At 41.6% G+C, this 27167-nt stretch overlaps 1 protein-coding gene across 1 annotated transcript in view; it reads left to right on the top strand.

Annotated features, from left to right (window-relative positions):
• Positions 1-26954, top strand: part of LOC139755032 (mitochondrial carrier homolog 2-like) — a 91324-nt gene extending 64370 nt beyond the window's left edge. Inside the window, exon 7 of the mRNA XM_071672990.1 lies at positions 25845-26954. Coding sequence (XP_071529091.1) covers positions 25845-26040 — 196 coding nt within the window. The 3' untranslated portion in view covers positions 26041-26954. The remainder of the gene's footprint in view (positions 1-25844) is intronic.
• The last annotated feature ends 213 nt before the right edge of the window (positions 26955-27167 follow it).

Genomic DNA, 27167 nt, shown 5'->3' with positions numbered 1-27167 from the left:
GAGAGTAATTGAGCTTGGAAAGGAGACTTGTTAAAGGAAGTACCAGGAAAGACTGAGAGCAGAATGGCAAAAGGTGAAAGCAAATGACATAAGGGGAGTGGGGGAGGACTGGGATGTGTTTAGGGAAATAGTGATGGCTTGTGCAAAAGATGCATGTGGCATGAGAAAGGTGGGAGATGGGCAGATTAGAAAGGATAGTGAGTGGTGGGATGAAGAAGTAAGATAGTTAGTGAAAGAGAAGAGAGGCGTTTGGATGATTTTTTGCAGGGAAGTAATGGAAATGATTGGTAGATGTATAAAAGAGAGTAGCAGGAGGTCAAGAGAAAGGTGCAAGAGGAGAAAAAGAGGGCAAATGAGAGTTGGGGTGAGAGAGTATCATTAAATTTTAGGGAGAATGAATAGATGTTTTGAAAGGAGGTAAATAAAGTGCATAAGACAAGAGAACAAATGGGAACATCAAATGGGGAGTTAATAACAAGTAGTGGTGATGTGAGAAGGAGATGGAGTGAGTATTTTGATGGTTTGCTGAATGTGTTTCATGATAGAGTGGCAGATATAGGGTGTTTTGGTTGAGATGGTGTGCAAAGTGAGAGGGTCAGGGAGAATGGTTTGATTAACAGAGAAAAGGTAGTGAAAGCTTTGTGGAAGGTGAAAGCCGGCAAGGCGGCGGGTTTGGATGGTATTGCAGTGGAATTTAATGAAAAAGAGGGTGACTGTGTTGTTGATTGGTTGATAAGGATATTCAGTGTACGTATGGATCATGGTGAAGTGCCTGAGGATTGGCAGAATGCATGCATAGTGCCATTGTACAAAGGCAAAGGGGATAAAGGTGAATGTTCAAATTACAGAGGTATAAGCTTGTTGAGTATCCATGGGAAATTATATAGGAGGGTATTGATTGAGAGGGTAAAGGCATGTACAGAGCACCAGATTGGGGAAGAGCAGTGTGGTTTCAGAAGTGGTAGAGGATGCGTGGATCAGGGTGTTTGCTTTGAAGAATGTATGCGAAAAATACTTAGAAAAACATGTATTTGTATGTAGCATTTATGGATCTGGAGAAGGCATATGAAAGAGTTGATAGAGATGCTCTGTGGAAGGTAATAAGGGTAGATGGTGTGGGAGGTAAGTAGCTAGAAGCAAAGAAAATTTTTTATCAAGGATATAAGGCATGTGTACGAGTAGGAAGAGAGGAAAGTAATTGGTTCCCAGTGAACGTCGGTTTGCAGTGATTCCCAGTGAAAGTCGGTTTGTAGCAGGGGTGCATGATGTCTCATGGTTGTTTAATTTGTTTATGGATGGGGTCGTTAGGGACGCAAATGCAAGAGTTTTGGAGAGATTGGCAAGTATACAGTCTGTTGTTGACGAGAGGGCTTGGGAAGTGAGTCAGTTTTTGTTCGCTGATGTTACAGCGATGGTGGATGATTCGGATGAGAAACTGCTGAAGCTGGTGACTGAGTTTGGTAAAGTGTATGAAAGAAGAAAGCTGACAATAAATGTGAATATGAGGAAGGTTATTAGGTTCAGTAGGGTGAAGGGACAAGTCAATTGAGAGGTAAGTTTGAATGGAGAAAAACTGGAGGAAGTGAAGTGTTTTAGATATCTGGGAGTGGATTTAACAGCAAACCATGGAAGCGGAAGTGAGTCACAGGGTGGGGGAAGGGGCGAAGGTTCTGGGAGTGTTTGAGAATGTGTGGAAGGCAGGAACTTTATCTCGTAGAGCAAAAATGGGTATGTTTGAAGGAATAGTGGTTCTAACAATGTTATATGGTTGTGAGGCATGGGCTGTAGAGAGGGTTGTGCAGGTGGATGTTTTGGAAATGAGATGTTAGAGGACAATATGTGGTGTGAAGTGGTTTGATCAAGTAAGTAATGAAAGGGTGAGAGAGATGTGTGGTAATAAAAAGAGTGTGGTTGACAGAGCCGAAGAGGGTGTATTGAAATGGTTTGGCCACAAGGAGAGAATGAGTGAGGTAGAGGGAACAAGGAGAAGTGGGAGACCAAATTGGAGGTGGAAGGATGGAGTGAAAAAGATCTTGAGTGATCGGGCCCAAAACTCACAGGAGGATGAAAGGCATGTAAGGAATAGAGTGAATTGGAACAATGTGGTATACCGGGGTCGACATGCTGTCAATGGATTGAACCAGGGCATGTGAAGCATCTGGGGTATACTATGGAAAGTTTTGTGGGGCCTGGATGTGGAAAGGGAGCTGTGGTTTCAGTGCATTATACATGACAGCTGGAGACTGAGTGTGAACAAATGTGGCCTTTGTTGTCTCTTCTTAATGCTACCACGCACGTGCGTAGGGGAGGGGGGTGCCATTTCATGTGTGGTGGGGTGGCGACGGGAATGGATGAAGGCAGCAAGTATGAATATGTACGTGTGTTTATATGTATATGTCTGTGAATGTATATGTATGTATACGTTGAAATGTTTAGATATGTATGTGGGCATGTGTGGGCCTTTATGTATATACATGTGTCTGTAGATGGGTTGGGCCATTCTTTTGTATGTTTCCTTGCACTACCTCGCTAACACAGGAGACAGCGTCAAAGTATAATAATAAAAAAAAAAATTTGTTGTAATTATTTTGCTTTGTCGTTGTCTCCCGCGTTAGTGAGGTAGCGCAAGAAAACAGACGAAAGAATGACCCAACCCACCCACATAGACATGTACTAACATACACGTCTACACACACAAATATACATACCTATACATCTCAAAGTAAACAATATTTACACACACAGACATATACATATATACACATGTACATAATTCATCCTGTCTGCCTTTATTCATTCCCATCGCCACCCCGCCACACATAAAATAACAACCTCCTCTCCTTGTCATGTGCGCGAGGTAGCACTAGGAAAAGAACAAAGGCCACATTCGTTCACACTCAGTCTCTAGCTGTCATGTAATAATACACCGAAACCACAGCTCCCTTTCCACATCCAGGCCCCACAGAACTTTCCATGGTTTACCCCAGATGCTTTACATGCCCTGGTTCAATCCATTGACAGCACGTCGACCCCGGTATGCCACATCGTTCCAATTCATTCTGTTCCTTGCACGCCTATCACCCTCCTGCATGTTCAGGCCCCGATCACTCAAAATCTTTTTCACTCCATCTTTCCACCTCCAGTTTGGTCTTCCACTTCTAGTTTCCTCCACCTCTGACACATATATTCTCTTGGTCAATCTTTCCTCACTCATTCTCTCCATGTGACCAAACCATTTCAAAATACCCTCTTCTGCTCTCTCAAACACACTCTTTTTATTACCACACATCTCTCTTACCCTATTATTACTTACTTGATCAAACCACCTCACACCACATATGTCCTCAAACATCTCATTTCCAGCACATCCACCCTCCTCTGCACAACTCTATCTATAGCCCATGCCTCGCAACCATATAACATTGTTGGAACCACTATTCCTTCAAACATACCCACTTTTGCTTTCCGAGATATTGTTCTCGACTTCCACACATTCTTCAACACTCCCAGAACTTTCGCCCCCCTCCCCCACCTTATGATTCACTTTTGCTTCCATGGTTCCATCCGCTGCCAAATCCACTCCCAGATATCTAAAACACTTCACTTCCTCCAGTTTTTCTCCATTCAAATTTACCTCCCAATGTCCCTCAACCCTACTGTACCTAATAACCTTGCTCTTATTCACATTTACTCTCAGCATTCTTCTTTCACACACTTTACCAAACTCAGTCACTAGTTTCTGCGGTTTCTCACACGAATCAGCCACCAGCGCTGTATCATCAGCGAACAACAGCTGACTCACTTCCCAAGCTCTCTCATCCACAACAGACTGCATACTTGCACCTCTTTCCAAAACTCTTGCATTGACCTCCCAAACAACCCCATCCATAAACAAATTAAACAACCATGGAGACATCACACACCCCTGCCGCAAACCTACATTCACCGAGAACCAATCACTTTCCTCTCTTCCTACATATACACATGCCTTACTTCCTCGATAAAAACTTTTCACTGCTTCTAACAACTTGCCTCCCACACCACATATTCTTAATACCTTCCACTGAGCATCTCTATCAACTCTATCATATGCCCTCTCCAGATCCATAAATGCTACATACAAATCCATTTGCTTTTCTAAGTATTTCTCACATACATTCCTCAAAGCAAACACCTGATCCACACATCCTCTACCACTTCTGAAACCACACTGCTCTTCCCCAATCTAATGCTCTGTACATGCCTTCACCCTCTCAATCAATACCCTCCCACATAATTTCCCAGGAATACTCAACAAGCTTATACCTCTGTACTTTGAGCACTCACTTTTATACCCTTTGCCTTTGTACATTGGCACTATGCAAACATTCCACCAATCCTCAGGCACCTTACCATGAATCATACATACATTAAATAACCTTACCAACCAGTCAGCAATACAGTCACCCCCTTTTTTAATAAGTTCCACTGCAATACCATCCAAACCCACTGCCTTGCCGGCTCTCATCCTCCGCAAAGCTTTTACTACCTCTTCTCTGTTTACCAAATCATTCTCCCTAACCCTCTCTTTTTGCACACCATCTCGACCAAAACACCCTATATCTGCCACTCTATCATCAAACACATTCAACAAGCCTTCAAAATACTCACTCCATCTCCTTCTCACATCACCACTACTTGTTATCACCTCCCCATTAGCCCCCTTCACTGAAGTACACATTGTTCCCTCGCCTTACGCACTATATTTACCTCCTTCCAAAACATCTTTTTATTCTCCCTAAAATTTAATGATACTCTCTCACCCCAGCTCTCATTTGCCCTCTTTTTCACCTCTTGCACCTTTCTCTTGACCTCCTGCCTCTTTCTTTTATACATCTCCCACTCATTTGCACTTTTTCCCTGCAAAAATCGTCCAACTGCCTCTCTGTTCTTCATCCCACCACTCACTACCCTTTCTAATCTGTCCACCTCCCACGCTTCTCATGCCACAAGCATCTTTTGCGCGAGCCATCACTGCTTCCCTAAATACATCCCATTCCTCCCCCACTCCACTTCTGTCCTTTGTTCTCACCTTTTTCCATTCTGTACTCAGTCTCTCCTGGTACTTCCTCACACAAGTCTCTTTCCCAAGCTCACTTACTCTCACCACTCTTTTCACCCCAACATTCTCTCTTCTTTATTGAAAACCTCTACAAATCTTCACCTTCACCTCCACAAAATAAAGATCAGACATCCCTCCAGTTGCACCTCTCAGCACATTTACATCCAAAAGTCTCTTTCGCGCACCTATCAATTAACACGTAATCCAATAACTCTCTCTGGCCATCTCTCCTACTTACATACGTATACTTATGTATATCTCTTTTTAAACCAGGTATTCCCAATCACCAATCCTTTTTCAACACATAAATCTACAAGCTCTTCACCATTTCCATTTACAATACTGAACACCCTATGTACACCAATTATTCCCTCAACTGCCACATTACTCACCTTTGCATTCAAATCACCCATCACTATAACCCGATCTCATGCATCAAAACTAGTAACACACTCAGCTGCTCCCAAAACACTTGCCTCTCATGTTCTTTCTTCATTAAATTTTAGGGAGAATAAAAATATGTTTTGGAAGGAGGTAAATAAAATGTGTAAGACAAGGGAACAAATGGGAACTTCAGTGAAGGGGGCTAATGGAGAGGTGATAACAAGTAGTGGTGATGTGAGAAAGAGATGGAGTGAGTATTTTGAAGGTTTGTTGAATGTGTTTGATGATAGAGTGGCAGATATAGGGTGTTTTGGTCAAGGTGGTGTGCAAAGTAAGAGGGTTAGGGAAAATGATTTGGTAAACAGAAAAGAGGTAGTAAAAGCTTTGTGGAAGATGAAAGCTGGCAAGGCGGCGGGTTTGGATGGTATTGCAGTGGAATGTATTAAAAAAGGTGGTGACTGTATCGTTGACTGGTTGGTAAGGTTATTTAATGTATATATGACTCATGGTGCAGTGCCTGAGGATTGGTGGAATGCTTGCATAGTGCCATTGTACAAAGGCAAAGGGGATAAAAATGAGTGCTCAAATTACAGAGGTATAAGTTTGTTGAGTATTCCTGGGAAATTATATGGGAGGGTATTGATTGAGAGGGTGAAGTCAAGTACAGAGCATCAGATTGGGGAAGAGCAGTGTGGTTTCAGAAGTGGTAGAGGATGTGTGGATCAGGTGTTTGCTTTGAAGAATGTACGTGAGAAATACTTAGAAAAGCAAATGGATATGTATATAGCATTTATGGACCTGGAGAAGGCATATGACAGAGTTGATAGAGATGCTCTGTGGAAGGTATTAAGAATACATGGTGTGGGAGGCAAGTTGTTAGAAGCAGTGAAAAGTTTTTATCGAGGATGTAAGGCATGTGTACGTGTAGGAAGAGAGGAAAGTCATTGGTTCTCAGTGAATGTCGGTTTGCAGCAGGGGTGCGTGATGTCTCCATGGTTGTTTAATTTGTTTATGGATGGGGTTGTTAGGGAGGTGAATGCAAGAGTTTTGAAAAGAGGAGCAAGTATGCAGTCTGTTAGATGAGAGAGCTTGGGAAATGAGTCAGTTGTTGTTCGCTGATGATACAGCCCTGGTGGCTGATTCATGTGAGAAACTGCAGAAGCTGGTGACTGAGTTTGGTAGAGTGTGTGAAAGAAGAAAGTTAAGAGTAAATGTGAATAAGAGCAAGGTTATTAGGTACATTAGTGTTGGGGGACAAGTCAATTGGGAAGTAAGTTTGAATGGAGAAAAATGAAGTGTTTTAGATATCTGGGAGTGGATTTGGCAGCGGATGGAACCATGGAAGCGGAGGTGAATCATAGGGTGGGGGAGGGGGCGAAAGTTCTAGGAGCGTTGAAGAATGTGTGGAAGTCGAGAACATTATCTCGGAAAGCAAAAATGGGTATGTTTGAAGGAATATTGGTTCCAACAATGTTATATGGTTGCGAGGCGTGGGCTATAGATAGAGTTGTGCAGAGGAGGGTGGATGTGTTGGAAATGAGATGTTTGTGGATAATATGTGGTGTGAGGTGGTTTGAATGAGTAAGTAATAATAGGGTAAGAGAGATGTGTGGTAATAAAAAGAGTGTGGCTGAGAGAACAGAAGAGGGTGTTTTGAAATGGTTTGGTCACATGGAGAGAATGAGTGAGAAAAGATTGACCAAGAGGATATATGTGTCAGAGGTGGAGGGAACGAGGAGAAGTGGGAGACCAAATTGGAGGTGGAAAGATGGAGTGAAAAAGATTTTGAGTGATTGGGGCCTGAACATGCAGGAGGGTGAAAGGCTTGCAAGGAATAGAGTGAATTGGAACGATGTGGTATACCAGGGTTGACGTGCTGTCAATGGATTGAACCAGGGCATGTGAAGCATCTGGGGTAAACCATGGAAAGTTCTGTGGGGCCTGGATGTGGAAAGGGAGCTGTGGTTTCGGTGCATTATTACATGACAGCTTGAGAGTGAGTGTGAACGAATGTGGCCTTTGTTGTCTTTTGCTTTCGCTACCTCACGCGCATGAGGGGGGAGAGGGTTGTTATTTCATGTGTGTAGGGAAGGTGATGGGAATGAATAAAGGTAGACTATGAATTATGTACATGTGTATATATGTATATGTCTGTGCGTGTATATATATGTATACGTTGAGATGTACAGGTATGTATATTTGCATGTGTGGACGTGTATGTGGGTGGGTTTGGCCATTCTTTCGTCTGTTTCCTTGTGCTACCTTGCTAACGTGGGAGACAGCGACAAAGCAAAATAAATAAGCAAAATAAGTAAATATATATATCTGGGGATAGGGGAGAAAGAATACTTACCATGTATTCCTTGCTTGTCGTAGAAGTTGACTAAAAGGGGAGGAGTAGGGGGCTGGAAATCTTCCCCTCTAGTTTTTTATTTTCCAAAAGAAGGAACAGAGAAGGGACCAAATGAGGATATTCCTTCTAAGGCTCAGTCCTTTGTTCTTAACGCTACCTCACTAATGCGGGAAATGGCGAATGGTATAAAAACATATATATATATATATATTTTCATACCTGCTCACCTTCATCCATTCCCAGCACCACCCCTCTGATTTATAGTTACAGTATATACCAAGTATAAGTTCGAGTGTTTAACCATGGGGGCTAGCTTCTCCAGGTCACTGGGGTTTCTTTACTTGTTAGTTGTTTGATCTTTACACCCCATTTTGTTTTTGATAATAACTTAAATGATTATATGTTTATGAGTATGGTAAGAAAATACTCAAGAGAAGCATCTAACTCTGAATCTTGCATCAATAAGTATCAGATTTTAGCAGATTTTTCTTATTTGACATAGCATGCACATCCATGCAGTATGACTGAATGGTTTTCATTTGGTTTAACCTAACATATATGATGTTCCCAGTATGAAAGAAAGTGTTAAAGTTTGTCTTCAGTGAATGATGAGAGCATGTGGTAAATTGTTTTTAGGCTATCTCATGTATATTCCATGCTTAAGAGTTAGATATGAAAAGATTTTGCTCAGAAATGTAACCCAGTCGCAAGTCAGGGTATAGTGGCACAGCTTCTTGTAGCTTCTATCTTATTAATATATTCATATCAAGGTTTTTTAACTTTGACCCATCCTCATTGCTTTGCATTTACTCAGGTTGAATTTCATGAACTATGCATTAGTCCAACTCTAGAGTTTGTGTAGGTCCCCTTGTAAGTTTATGCAATCGTCAACAATCTGTACATCCCTTGTGACCTTCACATCATTGGGAAACATATGCAGGTATGAAGGCTCTTCTAGCAAGTTGTTTACGTAGATCAAGAAAAGCAATGGTCCCAGGAAACAGCCCCCTGCAACATGCTACTGCTGACTCCATCCCATTTCGAGAAGATTCTCTGACATGCATACTTTATTCCTTCCCTTAAGGTAATTTTAAATCCATTGGAGAAGTGTCCCCCATATTCCTGCCTAAAGATCCAGCTCTTTTACCAGCCTTCTATGTGGTACAGTGTCAGATGCTTTCTGGCGGTCCATTAACACACAATCCACCCATCCTTCTCTTTGTTTAACCTTTAAAGCAGTTCTCAAAACAGTTGCAAGGTAACTAGTATGTACAGACCCTGGAACAGCTGTAGATCATATTTTCTGCTTACACTTAAACGATCCCATGTTTCTTTTTTTGACTAGAAGCATGTATAGATGCCAGTTATCACCCCAGTTCCAACTATCATACAGAAGTATTAACAAGACTCAGTTACCTAAAGATAACTGAGGTGGAAAAACACCATGCACTTCTCCTGCCTTGGCCCTCCCCTTACTGCACCATGTAAGCAAGTGTGGTTCAGATGAAATACGGCCAACCTTCTCATATATATGTCAGGAGACCTTGAAAAATATTTCTGAATATAACAGTAGAGGAAGAATAAATCTCCAAGCATGCGCAGTTAAGTTAGAGGGAAGATAATTTACAGGGGTCACTGGGTATATGCACTAATTATATGGTGATGGCATAAGAAGATTTCAAGGCCATAGCAGTTTTCCAAGGTTTGTATATGAGTGCTCAAATTACAGAGGTATAAGTTTGTTGAGTATTCCTGGTAAATTATATGGGAGGGTATTGATTGAGAGGGTGAAGGCATGTACAGAGCATCAGATTGGGGAAGAGCAGTGTGGTTTCAGAAGTGGTAGAGGATGTGTGGATCAGGTGTTTGCTTTGAAGAATGTATGTGAGAAATACTTAGAAAAGCAAATGGATTTGTATGTAGCATTTATGGATCTGGAGAAGGCATATGATAGAGTTGATAGAGATGCTCTGTGGAAGGTATTAAGAATATATGGTGTGGGAGGCAAGTTGTTAGAAGCAGTGAAAAGTTTTTATCGAGGATGTAAGGCATGTGTACGTGTAGGAAGAGAGGAAAGTGATTGGTTCTCAGTGAATGTAGGTTTGCGGCAGGGGTGTGTGATGTCTCCATGGTTGTTTAATTTGTTTATGGATGGGGTTGTTAGGGAGGTGAATGCAAGAGTTTTGGAAAGAGGGGCAAGTATGAAGTCTGTTGGGGATGAGAGAGCTTGGGAAGTGAGTCAGTTGTTCGCTGATGATACAGCGCTGGTGGCTGATTCATGTGAGAAACTGCAGAAGCTGGTGACTGAGTTTGGTAAAGTGTGTGAAAGAAGAAAGTTAAGAGTAAATGTGAATAAGAGCAAGGTTATTAGGTAAAGTAGGGTTGAGGGTCAAGTCAATTGGGAGGTGAGTTTGAATGGAGAAAAACTGGAGGAAGTGAAGTGTTTTAGATATCTGGGAGTGGATCTGGCAGCGGATGGAACCATGGAAGCGGAAGTGGATCATAGGGTGGGGGAGGGGGCGAAAATTCTGGGAGCCTTGAAGAATGTGTGGAAGTCGAGAACATTATCTCGGAAAGCAAAAGTGGGTATGTTTGAAGGAATAGTGGTTCCAACAATGTTGTATGGTTGCGAGGCGTGGGCTATGGATAGAGTTGTGCGCAGGAGGATGGATGTGCTGGAAATGAGATGTTTGAGGACAATGTGTGGTGTGAGGTGGTTTGATCGAGTAAGTAACGTAAGGGTAAGAGAGATGTGTGGAAATAAAAAGAGCGTGGTTGAAAGAGCAGAAGAGGGTGTTTTGAAATGATTTGGGCACATGGAGAGAATGAGTGAGGAAAGATTGACTAAGAGGATATATGTGTCGGAGGTGGAGGGAACGAGGAGAAGAGGGAGACCAAATTGGAGGTGGAAAGATGGAGTGAAAAAGATTTTGTGTGATCGGGGCCTGAACATGCAGGAGGGTGAAAGGAGGGGAAGGAATAGAGTGAATTGGAGCGATGTGGTATACCGGGGTTGACGTGCTGTCAGTGGATTGAATCAAGGCATGTGAAGCGTCTGGGGTAAACCATGGAAAGCTGTGTAGGTATGTATATTTGCGTGTGTGGACGTATGTATATACATGTGTATGGGGGTGGGTTGGGCCATTTCTTTCGTCTGTTTCCTTGCGCTGCCTCGCAAACACGGGAGACAGCGGCAAAAAAAAAAAAAAAAAAAAATTCATACATCACCATTTTCTGCATTAGCTAGGTAGTGCTAGAAACAGACAAAAAAAGTTCATAGTCACTCACATCCATTCTCTAAGTATCATGTGTAATGCACTGAAACCACAGCCTCCTATCCACAACCAGGCCCCACAGACCTCTCTACAGTTTTTCCCAGCCACTTCACATGCCCTGGTTCAGTCCAGTGACAGCACCTCAGCCCCTGTATACCTCATCATTCCAATTCATTCTCTCCTGTGCAAGCCTTTCACTGTCCTACATTTTCAGACCTTGATAAGAAAATCTTTTATTTCACTCCATCATTCCATCTCTAATTTGGTCTTCCCCTTCTACTTGTTCCATTCACTTGACGCATGTATACTTATTGTCAATTTCTACTCATTCATTCTTTCCAATCTTCCCAACAATTTTAGCACACCATCTTCAGCTTTGTCAACCAAGCTTTTTAATACCACAATTCTCTCTTCCCATTTTATTTCTTACTTGATCAAACCACTTCATACTTCTTGTTGTCTTGAAACATTTCATTTCCGACACATCCACCCTCCTCCACATATTCTCATCTGTAGCCCATGCCTTATTTCCTTACAAAATTGTCAGGACTGCTATACCTTCAAACACCCATTTTTGCCCTCCTAGATAACTACCTCTCTTTTGCACAGTCTTCAATGCTTCTAGAACCTTCACCCACCCTGACTCACTTTTGCTTCTATGGTTCCATTTCCTACCTTACTCCTATGTATCTAAAACACTTCACTTCCTCCAAAAATAATTTTTTGTTCAAACTTACACCCTGATAAACTTATAACTTTCCATTTATTCACATTTACTCTCAACTTTTCTATGCACATACTCTTACAAAGTCATCCACTTTTGCAATTTCTCACTCAGATCTACAACTAGTGCAATGCCATCAGCAAACAACCCACTCACTTACCTGTTCCCTTTGACCCTTACAGACTGCATATTCACCCCACCATCAAGACTCTTGTATTTATTTCCTCCAACACCCCAAGCATAAACAGCTGTAGTGAAATCATACCCCAGCCACAGACCAACCTTTACTTAGAACATTCACTCTCCTCCCTTCCTACTTGTGCATGTGCTTTATACCCTTTGAAATGAGATGTTTGAGGACAATGTGTGGTGTGAGGTGGTTTAATCGAGTAAGTAACGTAAGGGTAAGAGAGATGTGTGGAAATAAAAAGAGCATGGTTAAGAGAGCAGAAGAGGGTGTTTTGAAATGGTTTGGGCACATGGAGAGAATGAGTGAGGAAAGAGTGACCAAGAGGATATATGTGTCGGAGGTGGAGGGAACGAGGAGAAGAGGGAGACCAAATTGGAGGTGGAAAGATGGAGTGAAAAAGATTTTGTGTGATCGGGGCCTGAACATGCAGGAGGGTGAAAGGAGGGGAAGGAATAGAGTGAATTGGAGCGATGTGGTATACCGGGGTTGACGTGCTGTCAGTGGATTGAATCAAGGCATGTGAAGCGTCTGGGGTAAACCATGGAAAGCTGTGTAGGTATGTATATTTGCGTGTGTGGACGTATGTATATACATGTGTATGGGGGTGGGTTGGGCCATTTCTTTCGTCTGTTTCCTTGCGCTACCTCGCAAACGCGGGAGACAGCGGCAAAAATATATATATATATATATATTTTTTTTTTTTTCTTTTTTTTTATACTTTGTCGCTTTTTTATTATATATATATATATATATATATATATATATATATATATATATATATATATATATATATATATATATATATATATATCTTGCCCCTCTTTCCAAAACTCTTGCATTCACCTCCCTAACAACCCCATCCATAAACAAATTAAACAACCATGGAGACATCACACACCCCTGCCGCAAACCTACATTCACTGAGAACCAGTCACTTTCCTCTCTTCCTACACGTACACATGCCTTACATCCTCGATAAAAACTTTTCACTGCTTCTAACAACTTGCCTCCCACACCATATATTCTTAATACCTTCCACAGAGCATCTCTATCAACTCTATCATATGCCTTCTCCAGATCCATAAATGCTACATACAAATCCATTTGCTTCTAAGTATTTCTCACATACATTCTTCAAAGCAAACACCTGATCCACACATCCTCTACCACTTCTGAAACCACACTGCTCTTCCCCAATCTGATGCTCTGTACATGCCTTCACCCTCTCAATCAATGACAGCAAAAAAAAAAAAAAAAAAAAAAAAAAAAAAAAAAAAAACTATTCATCCCACCACTCACTACCCTTTCTAATCAACCCACCTCCCACTCTTCTCATGCCACAAGCATCTTTTGCGCAGTCCATCACTGATTCCCTAAATACATCCCATTCCTCCCCCACTCCCCTTACTTCCATTGTTCTCACCTTTTTCCATTCTGTACTCAGTCTCTCCTAGTACTTCCTCACACAAGTCTCCTTCCCAAGCTCACTTACTCACACCACCCTCTTCACCCCAACATTCACTCTTCTTTTCTGAAAACCCATACAAATCTTCACCTTAACCTCCACAAGATAATGATCACACATCCCTCCAGTTGTACCTCTCAGCACATTAACATCCAAAAGTCTCTCTCTCTTTTTTTTTTTTTTTTGTCGCTGTCTCCCGCGTTTGCGAGGTAGTGCAAGGAAACAGACGAAAGAAATGGCCCAACCCACCCCCATACACATATATATACATACACGTCCAAACACGCAAATATACATACCTACACAGCTTTCCATGGTTTACCCCAGACGCTTCACATGCCCTGATTCAATCCACTGACAGCACGTCAACCCCAGTATATCACATCGATCCAATTCACTCTATTCCTTGCCCTCCTTTCACCCTCCTGCATGTTCAGGCCCCGATCACACAAAATCTTTTTCACTCCATCTTTCCACCTCCAATTTGGTCTCCCACTTCTCCTCGTTCCCTCCACCTACGACACATATATCCTCTTGGTCAATCTTTCCTCACTCATTCTCTCCATGTGCCCAAACCATTTCAAAACACCCTCTTCTGCTCTCTCAACCACGCTCTTTTTATTTCCACACATCTCTCTTACCCTTACGTTACTTACTCGATCAAACCACCTCACACCACACATTGTCCTCAAACATCTCATTTCCAGCACATCCACCCTCCTGTGCACAACTCTATCCATAGCTCACGCCTCGCAACCATACAACATTGTTGGAACCACTATTCCTTCAAACATACCCATTTTTGTTTTCCGAGATAATGTTCTCGACTTCCACACATTCTTCAAGGCTCCCAGGATTTTCGCCCCCTCCCCCACCCTATGATCGACTTCCACTTCCATGGTTCCATCCGCTGCCAGATCCACTCCCGGATATCTAAAACACTTTACTTCCTCCAGTTTTTCTCCATTCAAACTTACCTCCCAATTGACTTGACCCTCAACCCTGCTGTACCTAATAACCTTGCTCTTATTCACATTTACTCTTAACTTTCCTCTTTCACACACTTTACCAAACTCAGTCACCAGCTTCTGCAGTTTCTCACATGAATCAGCCACCAGTGCTGTATCATCAGCGAACAACAACTGACTCACTTCCCAAGCTCTCTCATCCACAACAGACTTCATACTTGCACCTCTTTCCAAAACTCTTGCATTCACCTCCCTAACAACCCCACCCATAAACAAATTAAACAACAATGGAGACATCACACACCCCTGCCGCAAACCTACATTCACTGAGAACCAGTCACTTTCCACTCTTCCTACACGTACACATGCCTTGCATCCTCGATAAAAACTTTTCACTGCTTTTAACAACTTGCCTCCCACACCATATATTCTTAATACCTTCCACAGAGCATCTCTATCAACTCTATCATATGCCTTCTCCAGACCCATAAATGCTACATACAAATCCATTTGCTTTTCTAAGTATTTCTCACATACATTCTTCAAAGCAAACACCTGATCCACACATCCTCTACCACTTCTGAAACCACACTGCTCTTCCCCAATCTGATGCTCTGTACATGCCTTCACCCTCTCAATCAATACCCTCCCATATAATTTACCAGGAATACTCAACAAACTTATACCTTTGTAATTTGAGCACTCACTCTTATCCCCTTTGCCTTTGTACAATGGCACTATGCACGCATTCCGCCAATCCTCAGGCACCTCACCATGAGTCATACATACATTAAATAACCTTACCAACCAGTCAACAATACAGTCACCCCCTTTTTTAATAAATTCCTTTGCAATACCATCCAAACCTGCTGCCTTGCCGGCTTTCATCTTCCACAAAGCTTTTACTACCTCTTCTCTGTTTACCAAATCATTTTCCCTAACCCTCTCACTTTGCACACCACCTCGACCAAAACACCCTATATCTGCCACTCTATCATCAAACACATTCAACAAACCTTCAAAATACTCGAACCATCTCCTTCTCACATCACCACCACTTGTTATCACCTCCCCATTAGCCCCCTTCACTGAAGTTCCCATTTGTTCCCTTGTCTAATGCACTCTATTTACCTCCTTCCAAAACATCTTTTTATTCTCCCTAAAATTTAATGATACTCTCTCACCCCAACTCTCATTTGCCCTCTTTTTCACCTCTTGCACCTCTCTCTTGACCTCTTTCTTTTATATATCTGCCACTCATTTGCATTTTTTCCCTGCAAAAATCGTCCAAATGCCTGTCTCTTCTCTTTCACTAATAATCTTACTTCTTCATCCCACGACTCACTACCCTTTCTAACCAGCCCACCTCCCACGCTTCTCATGCCACAAGCATCTTTTGCGCAAGCCATCACTGCTTACCTAAATACATCCCATTCCTCCCCCACTCCCCTTACCTCCTTTGTTCTCACCTTTTTCCATTCTGAACTCAGTCTCTCCTGGTACTTCCTCACACAAGTCTCCTTCCCAAGCTCACTAACTCTCACCACTCTCTTCACCCCAACATTCTCTCTTCTTTTCTGAAAACCTCTACAAATCTTCACCTTCGCCTCCACAAGATAATGATCAGACATCCTCCAGTGAACAAAAAAACCCCCCCCCCCCCCCCCCCAAAACCCCCCCCCCTTTCCCCAAAATTTTTTAAAAAAGGGGGGGTTTTTGGGCCCCAAAAAAAAAAAAATTTTTTTTTTTTTTCCCTTTCCCCCCCCCTTTTTTTTTTTCCATTTATTTCCCCCCGGGGTTTTTAAAAAAATTTTAAAAAGTTTAAAATTTCCCCCTTTTTTTAAAAAAATTTTTTTTTCCTTTTTTTTTTTTCCCCCCCCCTTTTTCCCCCCCCCTTTTTTTTTAAAAAACAATATATATAAAAAATTTTTTTTATTTTTTTTTTTTTTTTTTTATACTTTGTCGCTGTCTACCGCGTTTGCGAGTAGCACAAGGAAACAAGACGAAAAAAAATGGCCCAACCCCCCCCTATACACATGTATATACATACGTCCACACACGCAAATATACATACCTACACAGCTTTCCATGGTTTACCCCAGACGCTTCACATGCCTTGATTCAATCCACTGACAGCACGTCAACCCCGGTATACCACATTGCTCCAATTCACTCTATTCCTTCCCCTCCTTTCACCCTCCTGCATGTTCAGGCCCCGATCACACAAAATCTTTTTCACTCCATCTTTCCACCTCCCATTTGGTCTCCCACTTCTCCTCGTTCCCTCCACCTCCGACACATATATCCTCTTGGTCAATCTTTCCTCACTCATTCTCTCCATGTGCCCAAACCATTTCAAAACACCCTCTTCTGCTCTCTCAACCACGCTCTTTTTATTTCCACACATCTCTCTTACCCTTACGTTACTTACTCGATCAAACCACCTCACACCACACATTGTCCTCAAACATCTCATTTCCAGCACATCCATCCTCCTGCGCACAACTCTATCCATAGTCCATGCCTCGCAACCATACAACATTGTTGGAACCACTATTCCTTCAAACATACCCATTTTTGCTTTCCGAGATAATGTTCTCGACTTCCACACATTCTTCAAGGCTCCCAGAATTTTCGCCCCCCTCCCCCACCCTATGATCCACTTCCGCTTCCATGGTTCCATCCGCTGCCAGATCCACTCCCAGATATCTAAAACACTTCACTTCCTCCAGTTTTTCTCCATTCAAACTCACCTCCCAATTGAATTGACCCTCAACCCTACTGTACCTAATAACCTTGCTCTTATTCACATTTACTCTTAACTTTCTTCTTTCACACACTTTACCAAACTCAGTCACCAGCTTCTGCAGTTTCTCACATGAATCAGCCACCAGCGCTGTATCATCAGCGAACAACTGACTCACTTCCCAAGCTCTCTCATCCCCAACAGACTTCATACTTGCCCCTCTTTCCAAACTCTTGCATTCACCTCCCTAACAACCCCATCCATAAACAAATTAAACAACCATGGAGACATCACACACCCCTGCCGCAAACCTACATTCACTGAGAACCAATCACTTTCCTCTCTTCCTACACGTACATATGCCTTACATCCTCGATAAAAACTTTTCACTGCTTCTAACAACTTGCCTCCCACACCATATATTCTTAATACCTTCCACAGAGCATCTCTATCAACTCTATCATATGCCTTCTCCAGATCCATAAATGCTACATACATATCCATTTGCTTTTCTAAGTATTTCTCACATACATTCTTCAAAGCAAACACCTGATCCACACATCCTCTACCACTTCTGAAACCACACTGCTCTTCCCCAATCTGATGCTCTGTACATGCCTTCACCCTCTCAATCAATACCCTCCCATATAATTTGCCAGGAATACTCAACAAACTTATACCTCTGTAATTTGAGCACTCACTCTTATCCCCTTTGCCTTTGTACAATGGCACTATGCACGCATTCCGCCAATCCTCAGGCACCTCACCATGAGTCATACATACATTAAATAACCTTACCAACCAGTCAACAATACAGTCACCCCCTTTTTTAATACATTCCACTGCAATACCATCCAAACCTGCTGCCTTGCCGGCTTTCATCTTCCGCAAAGCTTTTACTACCTCTTCTCTGTTTACCAAATCATTTTCCCTAACCCTCGCACTTTGCACACCACCTCGACCAAAACACCCTATATCTGCCACTCTATCATCAAACACATTCAACAAACCTTCAAAATACTCACTCCATCTCCTTCTCACATCACCACTACTTGTCATCACCTCCCCATTTGCGCCCTTCACTGAAGTTCCCATTTGCTCCCTTGTCTTACGCACTTTATTTACCTCCTTCCAGAACATCTTTTTATTCTCCCTAAAATTTAATGATACTCTCTCACCCCAACTCTCATTTGCCCTTTTTTTCACCTCTTGCACCTTTCTCTTGACCTCCTGTCTCTTTCTTTTATACGTCTCCCACTCAATTTAATTTTTTCCCTGCAAAAATCGTCCAAATGCCTCTCTCTTCTCTTTCACTAATACTCTTACTTCTTCATCCCACCACTCACTACCCTTTCTAATCAACCCACCTCCCACTCTTCTCATGCCACAAGCATCTTTTGCGCAATCCATCACTGATTCCCTAAATACATCCCATTCCTCCCCCACTCTCCTTACTTCCATTGTTCTCACCTTTTTCCATTCTGTACTCAGTCTCTCCTGGTACTTCCTCACACAAGTCTCCTTCCCAAGCTCACTTACTCTCACCACCCTCTTCACCCCAACATTCACTCTTCTTTTCTGAAAACCCATACAAATCTTCACCTTAGCCTCCACAAGATAATGATCAGACATCCCTCCAGTTGCACCTCTCAGTACATTAACATCCAAAAGTCTCTCTTTCGCGCGCCTGTCAATTAACACGTAATCCAATAACGCTCTCTGGCCATCTCTCCTACTTACATAAGTATACTTATGTATATCTCGCTTTTTAAACCAGGTATTCCCAATCATCAGTCCTTTTTTCAGCACATAAATCTACAAGCTCTTCACCATTTCCATTTACAACACTGAACACCCCATGTATACCAATTATTCCCTCAACTGCCACATTACTCACCTTTGCATTCAAATCACCCAACACTATAACCCGGTCTCGTGCATCAAAACCACTAACACACTCATTCAGCTGCTCCCAAAACACTTGCCTCTCCTGATCTTTCTTCTCATGCCCAGGTGCATATGCACCAATAATCACCCATCTCTCTCCATCAACTTTCAGTTTTACCCATATTAATCGAGAATTTACTTTCTTACATTCTATCACATACTTCCACAACTCCTGTTTCAGGAGTACTGCTACTCCTTCCCTTGCTCTTGTCCTCTCACTAACCCCTGACTTTACTCCCAAGACATTCCCAAACCACTCTTCCCCTTTACCCTTGAGCTTTGTTTCACTCAGAGCCAAAACATCCAGGTTCCTTTCCTCAAACATACTACCTATCTCTCCTTTTTTCACATCTTGGTTACATCCACACACATTCAGGCACCCCAATCTGAGCCTTTGAGGAGGATGAGCACTCCCCGCGTGACTCCTTCTTCTGTTTCCCATTTTAGAAAGTTAAAAAAATACAAGGAGGGGAGGATTTCTGGCCCCCCGCTCCCCGCTCTCAATCAATATCCTCTCATATAATTTCCCAGGAACACTCAACAAACTTATACCTCTGTAATTTGAACACTCACCTTTATCCCCTTTGCCTTTTTACAATGGCCCTATGCATGCATTCTACCAATCCTCAGGTATTTCACCATGAACCAACCAGTGAATGACTCAGTCACTCCCTTTTTTGATAAATTCCACTGCTGTACCATCCAAACCCGCCACCTTGTTAGCTTTCATCTTCCGCAAAGGTTTCACTGCCTCTTCTCTGTTTACCAAACCATTCTTCTTGACCCTCTCACTTCTCACACCACCTCGACCAAAACCCCTTATATCTGCCACTCTATCATCAAACACATTCAACAAACCTTCAAAATACTCACTTCATCTCCTTCTCACTTCACCACTACTTGTTATTACCTCCCCATTTGCCCCTTTCACCGATGTTCCCATTTGTTCTCTTGTCTTACGCACTTTGTTTACCTCCTTCCAGAACCTCTTTTTATTCTCCCTAAAATTTAATGATACTTTTTCACCTCAACTCTCATTTGCCCTCTTTTTCACATCTTGCACCTTTCACTTGACCTCCTGCCTCTTTCTTTTATATATCTCCCAGTCATTTGCACTACTTCCCTGCAAAAATCATCCAAACGCCTCTCTCTTTTCTTTCACTAACAATCTTACTTTTTCATCCCACACTCTTTACCCATTCTAATCTGCCCACCTTTCTCATGTCACAAGCATCTTTTGCACAAGCCATCACTGCCTCCCTAAATACATCCCATTCCTCCCCCACTCCCCTTACGTCATTTGCTCTCACCTTTTCCCATTCTGCACTCAATCTCTCATGGTACTTCCTCAAACAAGTCTTCTTTCCAAGCTCTCTTACTCTCACCATTCTCTTCACCCCAACATTCTGTCTTCTTTTCTGAAAACCTCTACAAATCTTCATGTGTGGCAGGGTGGCGACAGGAATGGATGAAGGCAGCAAGTATGAATGTTTTTTTTATTATTACACTTTGTTGCTGTCTCCCATGTTAGTGAGGTAGCACAAGGAAACAGACGAAAGAATGGCCCAACCCACCCACATACACATGTATATACATAAACGCCCACACACGCACATATACATACCTATATATTTCAACGTATACATACACATACATACACACATATACACACGTACATATTCATACATGCTACCTTCGTCCATTCCCGCCACCACCCCACCACACATGAAATAGAACTCCCCTCCCCCCGTGTGCGTGCAAGGTAGCACTAGGAAAAGACAATAAAGGCCACATTCATTTACACTCAGTCTCTAGCTGTTGTGTAGTGCACCAAAACCACAACTCCCTTTCCACATCCAGGCCCCACAAAACTTTCCATGGTTTATCCCAGATGCTTTACATGCCCTGGTTTAATCCATTGACAGCATGTCGACCCTGGTATACCACAGCAATCCAATGCATTCTATTCCTTGCATCCCTTTCTCCCTTCTGTATGTTCAGGCTCCGATCTCTGAAAATCTTTTTCACTCCGTCTTCCCACCTCCAATTTGGTCTCCCATTTCTCATTACCTCCACCTCTGACACATATATCCTCTTTGTCACTCTTTCCTCACTCATTTTCTCCATGTGAACAAACCATTTCAATGCACATCTGCTCTCTCAACCACACTCTTTTTATTTCCATGCATCTCTCTTACCCTTTTATTACTTACTCGATCAAACCACCTCACACCACATATTGTACTCAAACCTCTCATTTCCAACACATCCACTCTCCTCCGCACAACCCTTTCTATAGCCCATGCCTCACAACCATATAACATTGTTGGAACCACTATTCCTTCAAACATACCCATTTTTGCTCTCTGAGATAACATTCACCTTCCACACATTCTTCAACACTCCCAGAACCTTTGCCTCTCCCCCACCTTGTGACTCACTTCCTTTTCCATGGTTCCAGCCACTGCTAAATCCACTCCCAGATAGTTAAAATACCCCAGTTCTTCTCCATTCAAACTTACCTCCCAATTGACCTGTCCCTTAACCCTACTGAACCTACTATCCTTGCTCTTATTCACATTTAGTCTTAGCTTTCTTCTTTCATACACTTTACCAAACTCAATCACCAGTGTCTGCAGTTTCTCAACCAAATCAGCCACCACTGCTGTATCATCAGCAAACAACAACTGACTCACTTCCCAAGCCATCTCATCCACAACAGACTGCATACTTGCTCCTCTCCAAAACTCTTGCATTCACCTCCCTAACAACCCCATCCAGAAACAAATAAAATAACCATGGAGACATCATGCTCCCTGCCACAAACCAACATCCACTGGGAACCAATGACTTTCCTGTCTTCCTTCTTATACATGTGCCTTACATCCTTGATTTGTTTTTCTAAGTATTTCTTACACACATTCTTCAAAGCATACACCTGATCCACACATCCTCTACCACTTCTGAAACCACACTGCTCTTCTCCAATCTGATGCTCTGTACATGCCTTCACCCTCTCAATCAATACCCTCCCATATAATTTCCCAGGAATACTCATCAAACTTATACCTCTTTAATTTGAACACTCACCTTTATCCCCTTTGCCTTTGTACAGTGGCACTATGCATGCATTCTGCCAATCCTCAGGCACTTCACCATGAACCATGCATACATTGAATATTCTTACCAACCAGTCAACAACACAGTCATCCCCCTTTTTTAATAAATTCCACTGCAGTACCATCCACACCTGCTGCCTGGCCAGCTTTCATCATCTGCAAAGCTCTCACTACCTCTTCTCTGTTTACCAAATCATTCTCCCTAACCCTCTTACTTCACACATCACCTCAACCAAAACACCCTATATCTGCCACCCTATCATCATACACATTCCACAAACCTTCAAAATACTCACTCCATCTCCTTCTCACTTCACCACTACGTGGTATTATCTCCCCATTAGCTTCCTTCACCGATGTTCCCATTTGTTCTCTTAACTTACGCAATTTATTTATATGCTTCCAAAACATCTTTTTATTCTTCCTAAAATTTAATCATACTCTTTCACCCCAACTCTCATTTGCACCTTTATCTTGACCTCCTGTCTCTTTCTTTTATACATCTCCCTGTCATTTGCACTATTTCCTTGCAAAAATCATCCAAATGCCTCTCTCTTCTCTGTCACTAACAATCTTACTTCTTCATCCCTCACTCACTACCCTTTCTAATCTCCCCACCTCCCAACTTTCTTATGCCACAGGCATCTTTTGCGCCAGCCATCGCCTCTTCCCTAAATACTTCCCATTTCTACCCTGCTTCCCTTACGTAATTTGCTCTCACCTTTTTCCATTCTGCACTCAATCTCTCCTGGCACTTCCTCACACTGAGGTTGAATATTCTTGGTAACTTGTATGGGTGAGTAATGATTGAAAGGGTGAGGACATGTACAGTGTGGTTTCAGAAGTGGTAGAGGATGTGTGAATCTGGTGTTTGCTTTGAAGAATGTGTGTGAGAAATACTTAGAAAAACATGGATTTGTATGTAGCATGTATGGATCTGGAGAAGGCTTATGATAGGGTTGAGTGAGATGTTTTGTGGAATATCTTAAGAGTATATGGTGTTGGAGATAAGCTGCTATAAGCATTGAAAAGTTTTTACCAAGGATGTAAGGCATGTGTACGAGTAGGAAGAAAGGAGAGTGATTGGTTCTCAGTGAAGGTCGGTCTGCAGCAGTGGTGTGTGATGTCTCCATGTTTGATAAATTTGTATATGGTCGGGGTAGTTAGGGAGGTAAATGCAAGAGTTTTGAAGAGAGGAGTGAGTTTGCAGTCCATCGGGGATGAGAGGGCCTGGGAGGTGAGTCAGGTGTTGTTCGCTGATGATACAGTGCTGATGGCTGATTTGAGTGAGAAACTGCAGAAGTTGGTGACTAAGTTTGGAAAAGTGTGTGAAAGGAGCAAGTTGAGAGTAAATGTGAATTAGAGTAAGGTTATTAGCTTCAGTAGGGTTGAAGGACAAGTCAACAGGGATGTAAGTTTGAATGGAGAAAAATTGGAGGGAGTGAAATGTTTTAGTTAAGTTTTAGTGGACTTAGCAGCAAATGGAACCATGGAAGTGAAAGTGAGTCCCAGGGTAGGGGAGGGGGCAAAGGTTCTGGGAGCAATGAAGAATGTGTGGAAGGAGAGAATGTAATCTCGGAGAGCAAAAATGGGTATGTTTGAAGGAATAGTAGTTCCAACAATATTATATGGTTGTGAGGCATGGGCTATAGATAGGATTGTATGGAGGAGGGTGGATGTGTTGGAAATGAAATGCTTGAGGTCAATATGTGGTGTGAGGTGGTTTGATTGAGTATGTAATGAAAGGGTAAGAGAGATGTGTGGAAATAAAAAGTGTGGCAAAGAAAGTAGAAGAGCGTATGTTGAAATGGTTTGGACATATGGAGAGATTGAGTGAGGAAATAATGACAAAGAGGATATATATGTCAGAGGTGGAGGGAACAAGGAGAAGCAGAAGACCATATTGGAGGAGGAAGGAAGGAGTGACAATGGTTTTGAGTGACAGGGCCTGAACATACAGGAGGGTGAGAGGTGTGCAAGGAATAGAATGAATTTGAACAATGTGGAAAACCAGGGTTGATGTGCTCTCAGTGGACTGAACCAGGGCATGTGAAAGGTCCGTGGGGCTTGGATGTGGACAGGGAGCTGTGGTTTCGGTGCATTACACATGACAGCTAGAGACTGATTGTGAACGAATGTGGCCTTTTTTGTTTGTTTTTGTGGTGCTACTTCATGGAAGCAGGAGCTGGTGATGCTGTTTCTTTTGGGGCGGGGTAGCACCAGGAATGGATGAAGAGTCTCCTTATACCTTCCTTTAGATGTGCCTTCTTTGTTTTGGGTCTTTTGTAAATTCCTTCACTTGCTTTGATCTTGTTATGCTCTTTGATTATGTTTCTTGGTTCTTAAATTTCTTCATTTACTTTGTTGACATTTTTTAGGGTCTTTGATTTGCTTCTTCAGTTTCTAAACTTCATTACCAAGTTTTTATACCTTCTGAGACTTTCTATTATTGACAATGATGCCTTCACTCTTGTGGTCTCAGCTGATTCATCCTTTAATTCATCTTTGGTCTTTTCTCATTCCCATGTAAAACAGTATTCAAATCCTTCCTCCCTCATCCAGCCTCATTTTAGCAAACCACTGACTGTATGGTAATGCTAATTTACTTTGCCTGACTCTGTTACTGATTGAAAATTGTATCTTAGCATGGCTGTGGGCTTATGCTTTCAGTTGTCAGGTCCAATATAAAAGTGATGAAATTATGCAAAGTTTCATTCACTACACTAATTTAAACTCTAGGTGTTCACAGCCAAGTTCATACACTATAAAGAATAAAGACTTTGATCTGAAAAAATTCAAATGAAGTCAAGCAAACATTCTTGACAGTTGGCACCATTGCTTGTCAGTAATATATTTTTATTTGTTACACAAGTTTTCCTTATTTGTTTCCATGCACCTTTAAATTCATATAATCTTAGCTTATTACTTTATCTCTTTAATGATTTTTATAAGAGCAACCACCAAAAACATCAACAGATTATGCTTGGTATCTTTTTTCCGTGTGTTGGTTCAATCCCTCCTCCGTTTTACATCCAATCTTTCTTTACACCTCAGTTTGCCACCACGAAATGATACCTCAAAGAATTATTACATTTAGGGGCCCCTCTGGTATCTGCTCTTCTCTTACTTGTACCATAGGCTGGTTGAAGCTATTATAGTCTGTTTCTTCTTTAAATGATGAGAGCTAATCTGAGGTTCTCTTGACTGATTTGACTCTCGAATGTGCCTTTGTATATATGTGTGTTTGGTTGAGTTTGTATGCTTGTTAAGGCTGCATTTACCTTTCATGCTTGTTCATGTATATTTTAATGTGCTGATTCAGATGTTTCTCTTATCTTTTTGGATCGAAACTTAAGATATTTAAGAAGTATATGTATAAAGTTCTGATTGACAGTTGTGTACGCAAACATACTCACAAGTGTTTGTTAGGGTAAATGATATGTTTGTTTAGATATTGTACAGTATAAGTTTGATGTCAAGATCAGGATAAGATAAAACATTACTATCATGTGCATTATTTTCTAGTGTTTCATATTTAAAACTAAGATGTGAATTTGATATCTCATTGGCAGATTGGTTGCTGGCTCACCTCCAAATATGCCTGTCTACAGTAGTTGGTTTGACTGCTATCGTCATCTGCAACAAAGTCGTGGGTTGAAAAGAGGGTCTTCCATGTTGTGGCGTGCTTATACTGGCCCCACAATCATGCTAGGTGGTAGTCTCAATATTCCCTCATCTGATATGTTTGCAGCTCCCTTGACTTCATAGCTTCACTGTGTAGGTGTTGGTATTAATTCCTAAAGATTTTTTTAAGATTGTCAATATTTTCAAGTCTGAGTCAATTAAGCAAACCCTATGCGCTGTAAAAAATAAAAAAAAGTAGGGAAAAGTGTTTTGACTCATATCAGGAAGTTTGAAAGCTGTCATCATGCAGTCCTCTGAATACTTTTATACATATATGTACGTCAGCAGATTTTTATGCACTATTTATTTGAATATATGAAACGAATGCCTTCAGAAACATAATGTACTACTATAATGACAGACCTCTAGCAAACTTTCACTCTAAAGCCAAAGACATACAAAAGAATTGGTAAATATGAAATCTTTATGTTTTGATGGTGGAAGCATATTCTTTTGTAACACCTTTTCTTTAACCTCATATGTTTTTTATACAAATGTCCCATTGGTTCACATTTTGCTCTTATTCTCACTGGTGCAAACTGTTCACATGATATTAGAACTAGACAAAACTGATCCTTGATTAGTGAATAGTACTGAATATCCTATTGTGCTGTAAATTTTACTCACATACTGACAGTGTTATTGATGAAGTGGTGCTCATCTTTTATTAAGAAAAAATATGTCACCATAGTTGGATCCACCTAGATCATATAGTTTATGCAGATCGTAGTCATGTTACTGGAAAAGTAAATAATAATTCATATATTCTTTTGCTGTAACTGACCTTGCAGTTTTAAAGCTATGTTAAATCAGCAGGAGGGATATGATAGTTTTCCTTGGTGTGAGAATCTCCTCTAAATTGTACTCCTTTTTGTCCACTGATAGTGATACACCCTTACTGATGTAGACTTTTTATTATGCTGTAACTATGTGTAGGGAGAGCCTAGAAACACCCTTTGTTTGAAATTATATATATATATATATATATATATATATATATATATATATATATATATATATATATATATATATATATATATATATATATATATTCCCTGGGGATAGGGGAGAAAGAATACTTCCCACGTATTCCCTGCGTGTCGTAGAAGGCGACTAAAAGGGAAGGGAGCGGGGGGCTGGAAATCCTCCCCTCTCGTTTTTTTTTTTTTTTTTTCAAAAAGAAGGAACAGAGGAGAGGTCCAGGTGAGGAT

The sequence above is a fragment of the Panulirus ornatus genome, chromosome 18 (genome assembly GCF_036320965.1).
Source record: "Panulirus ornatus isolate Po-2019 chromosome 18, ASM3632096v1, whole genome shotgun sequence".
NCBI lineage: Eukaryota > Metazoa > Arthropoda > Malacostraca > Decapoda > Palinuridae > Panulirus > Panulirus ornatus.
The sequence above is the reverse complement of the archived record's forward strand: the minus strand, read 5'-3'. Positions and strand labels throughout refer to the sequence as shown.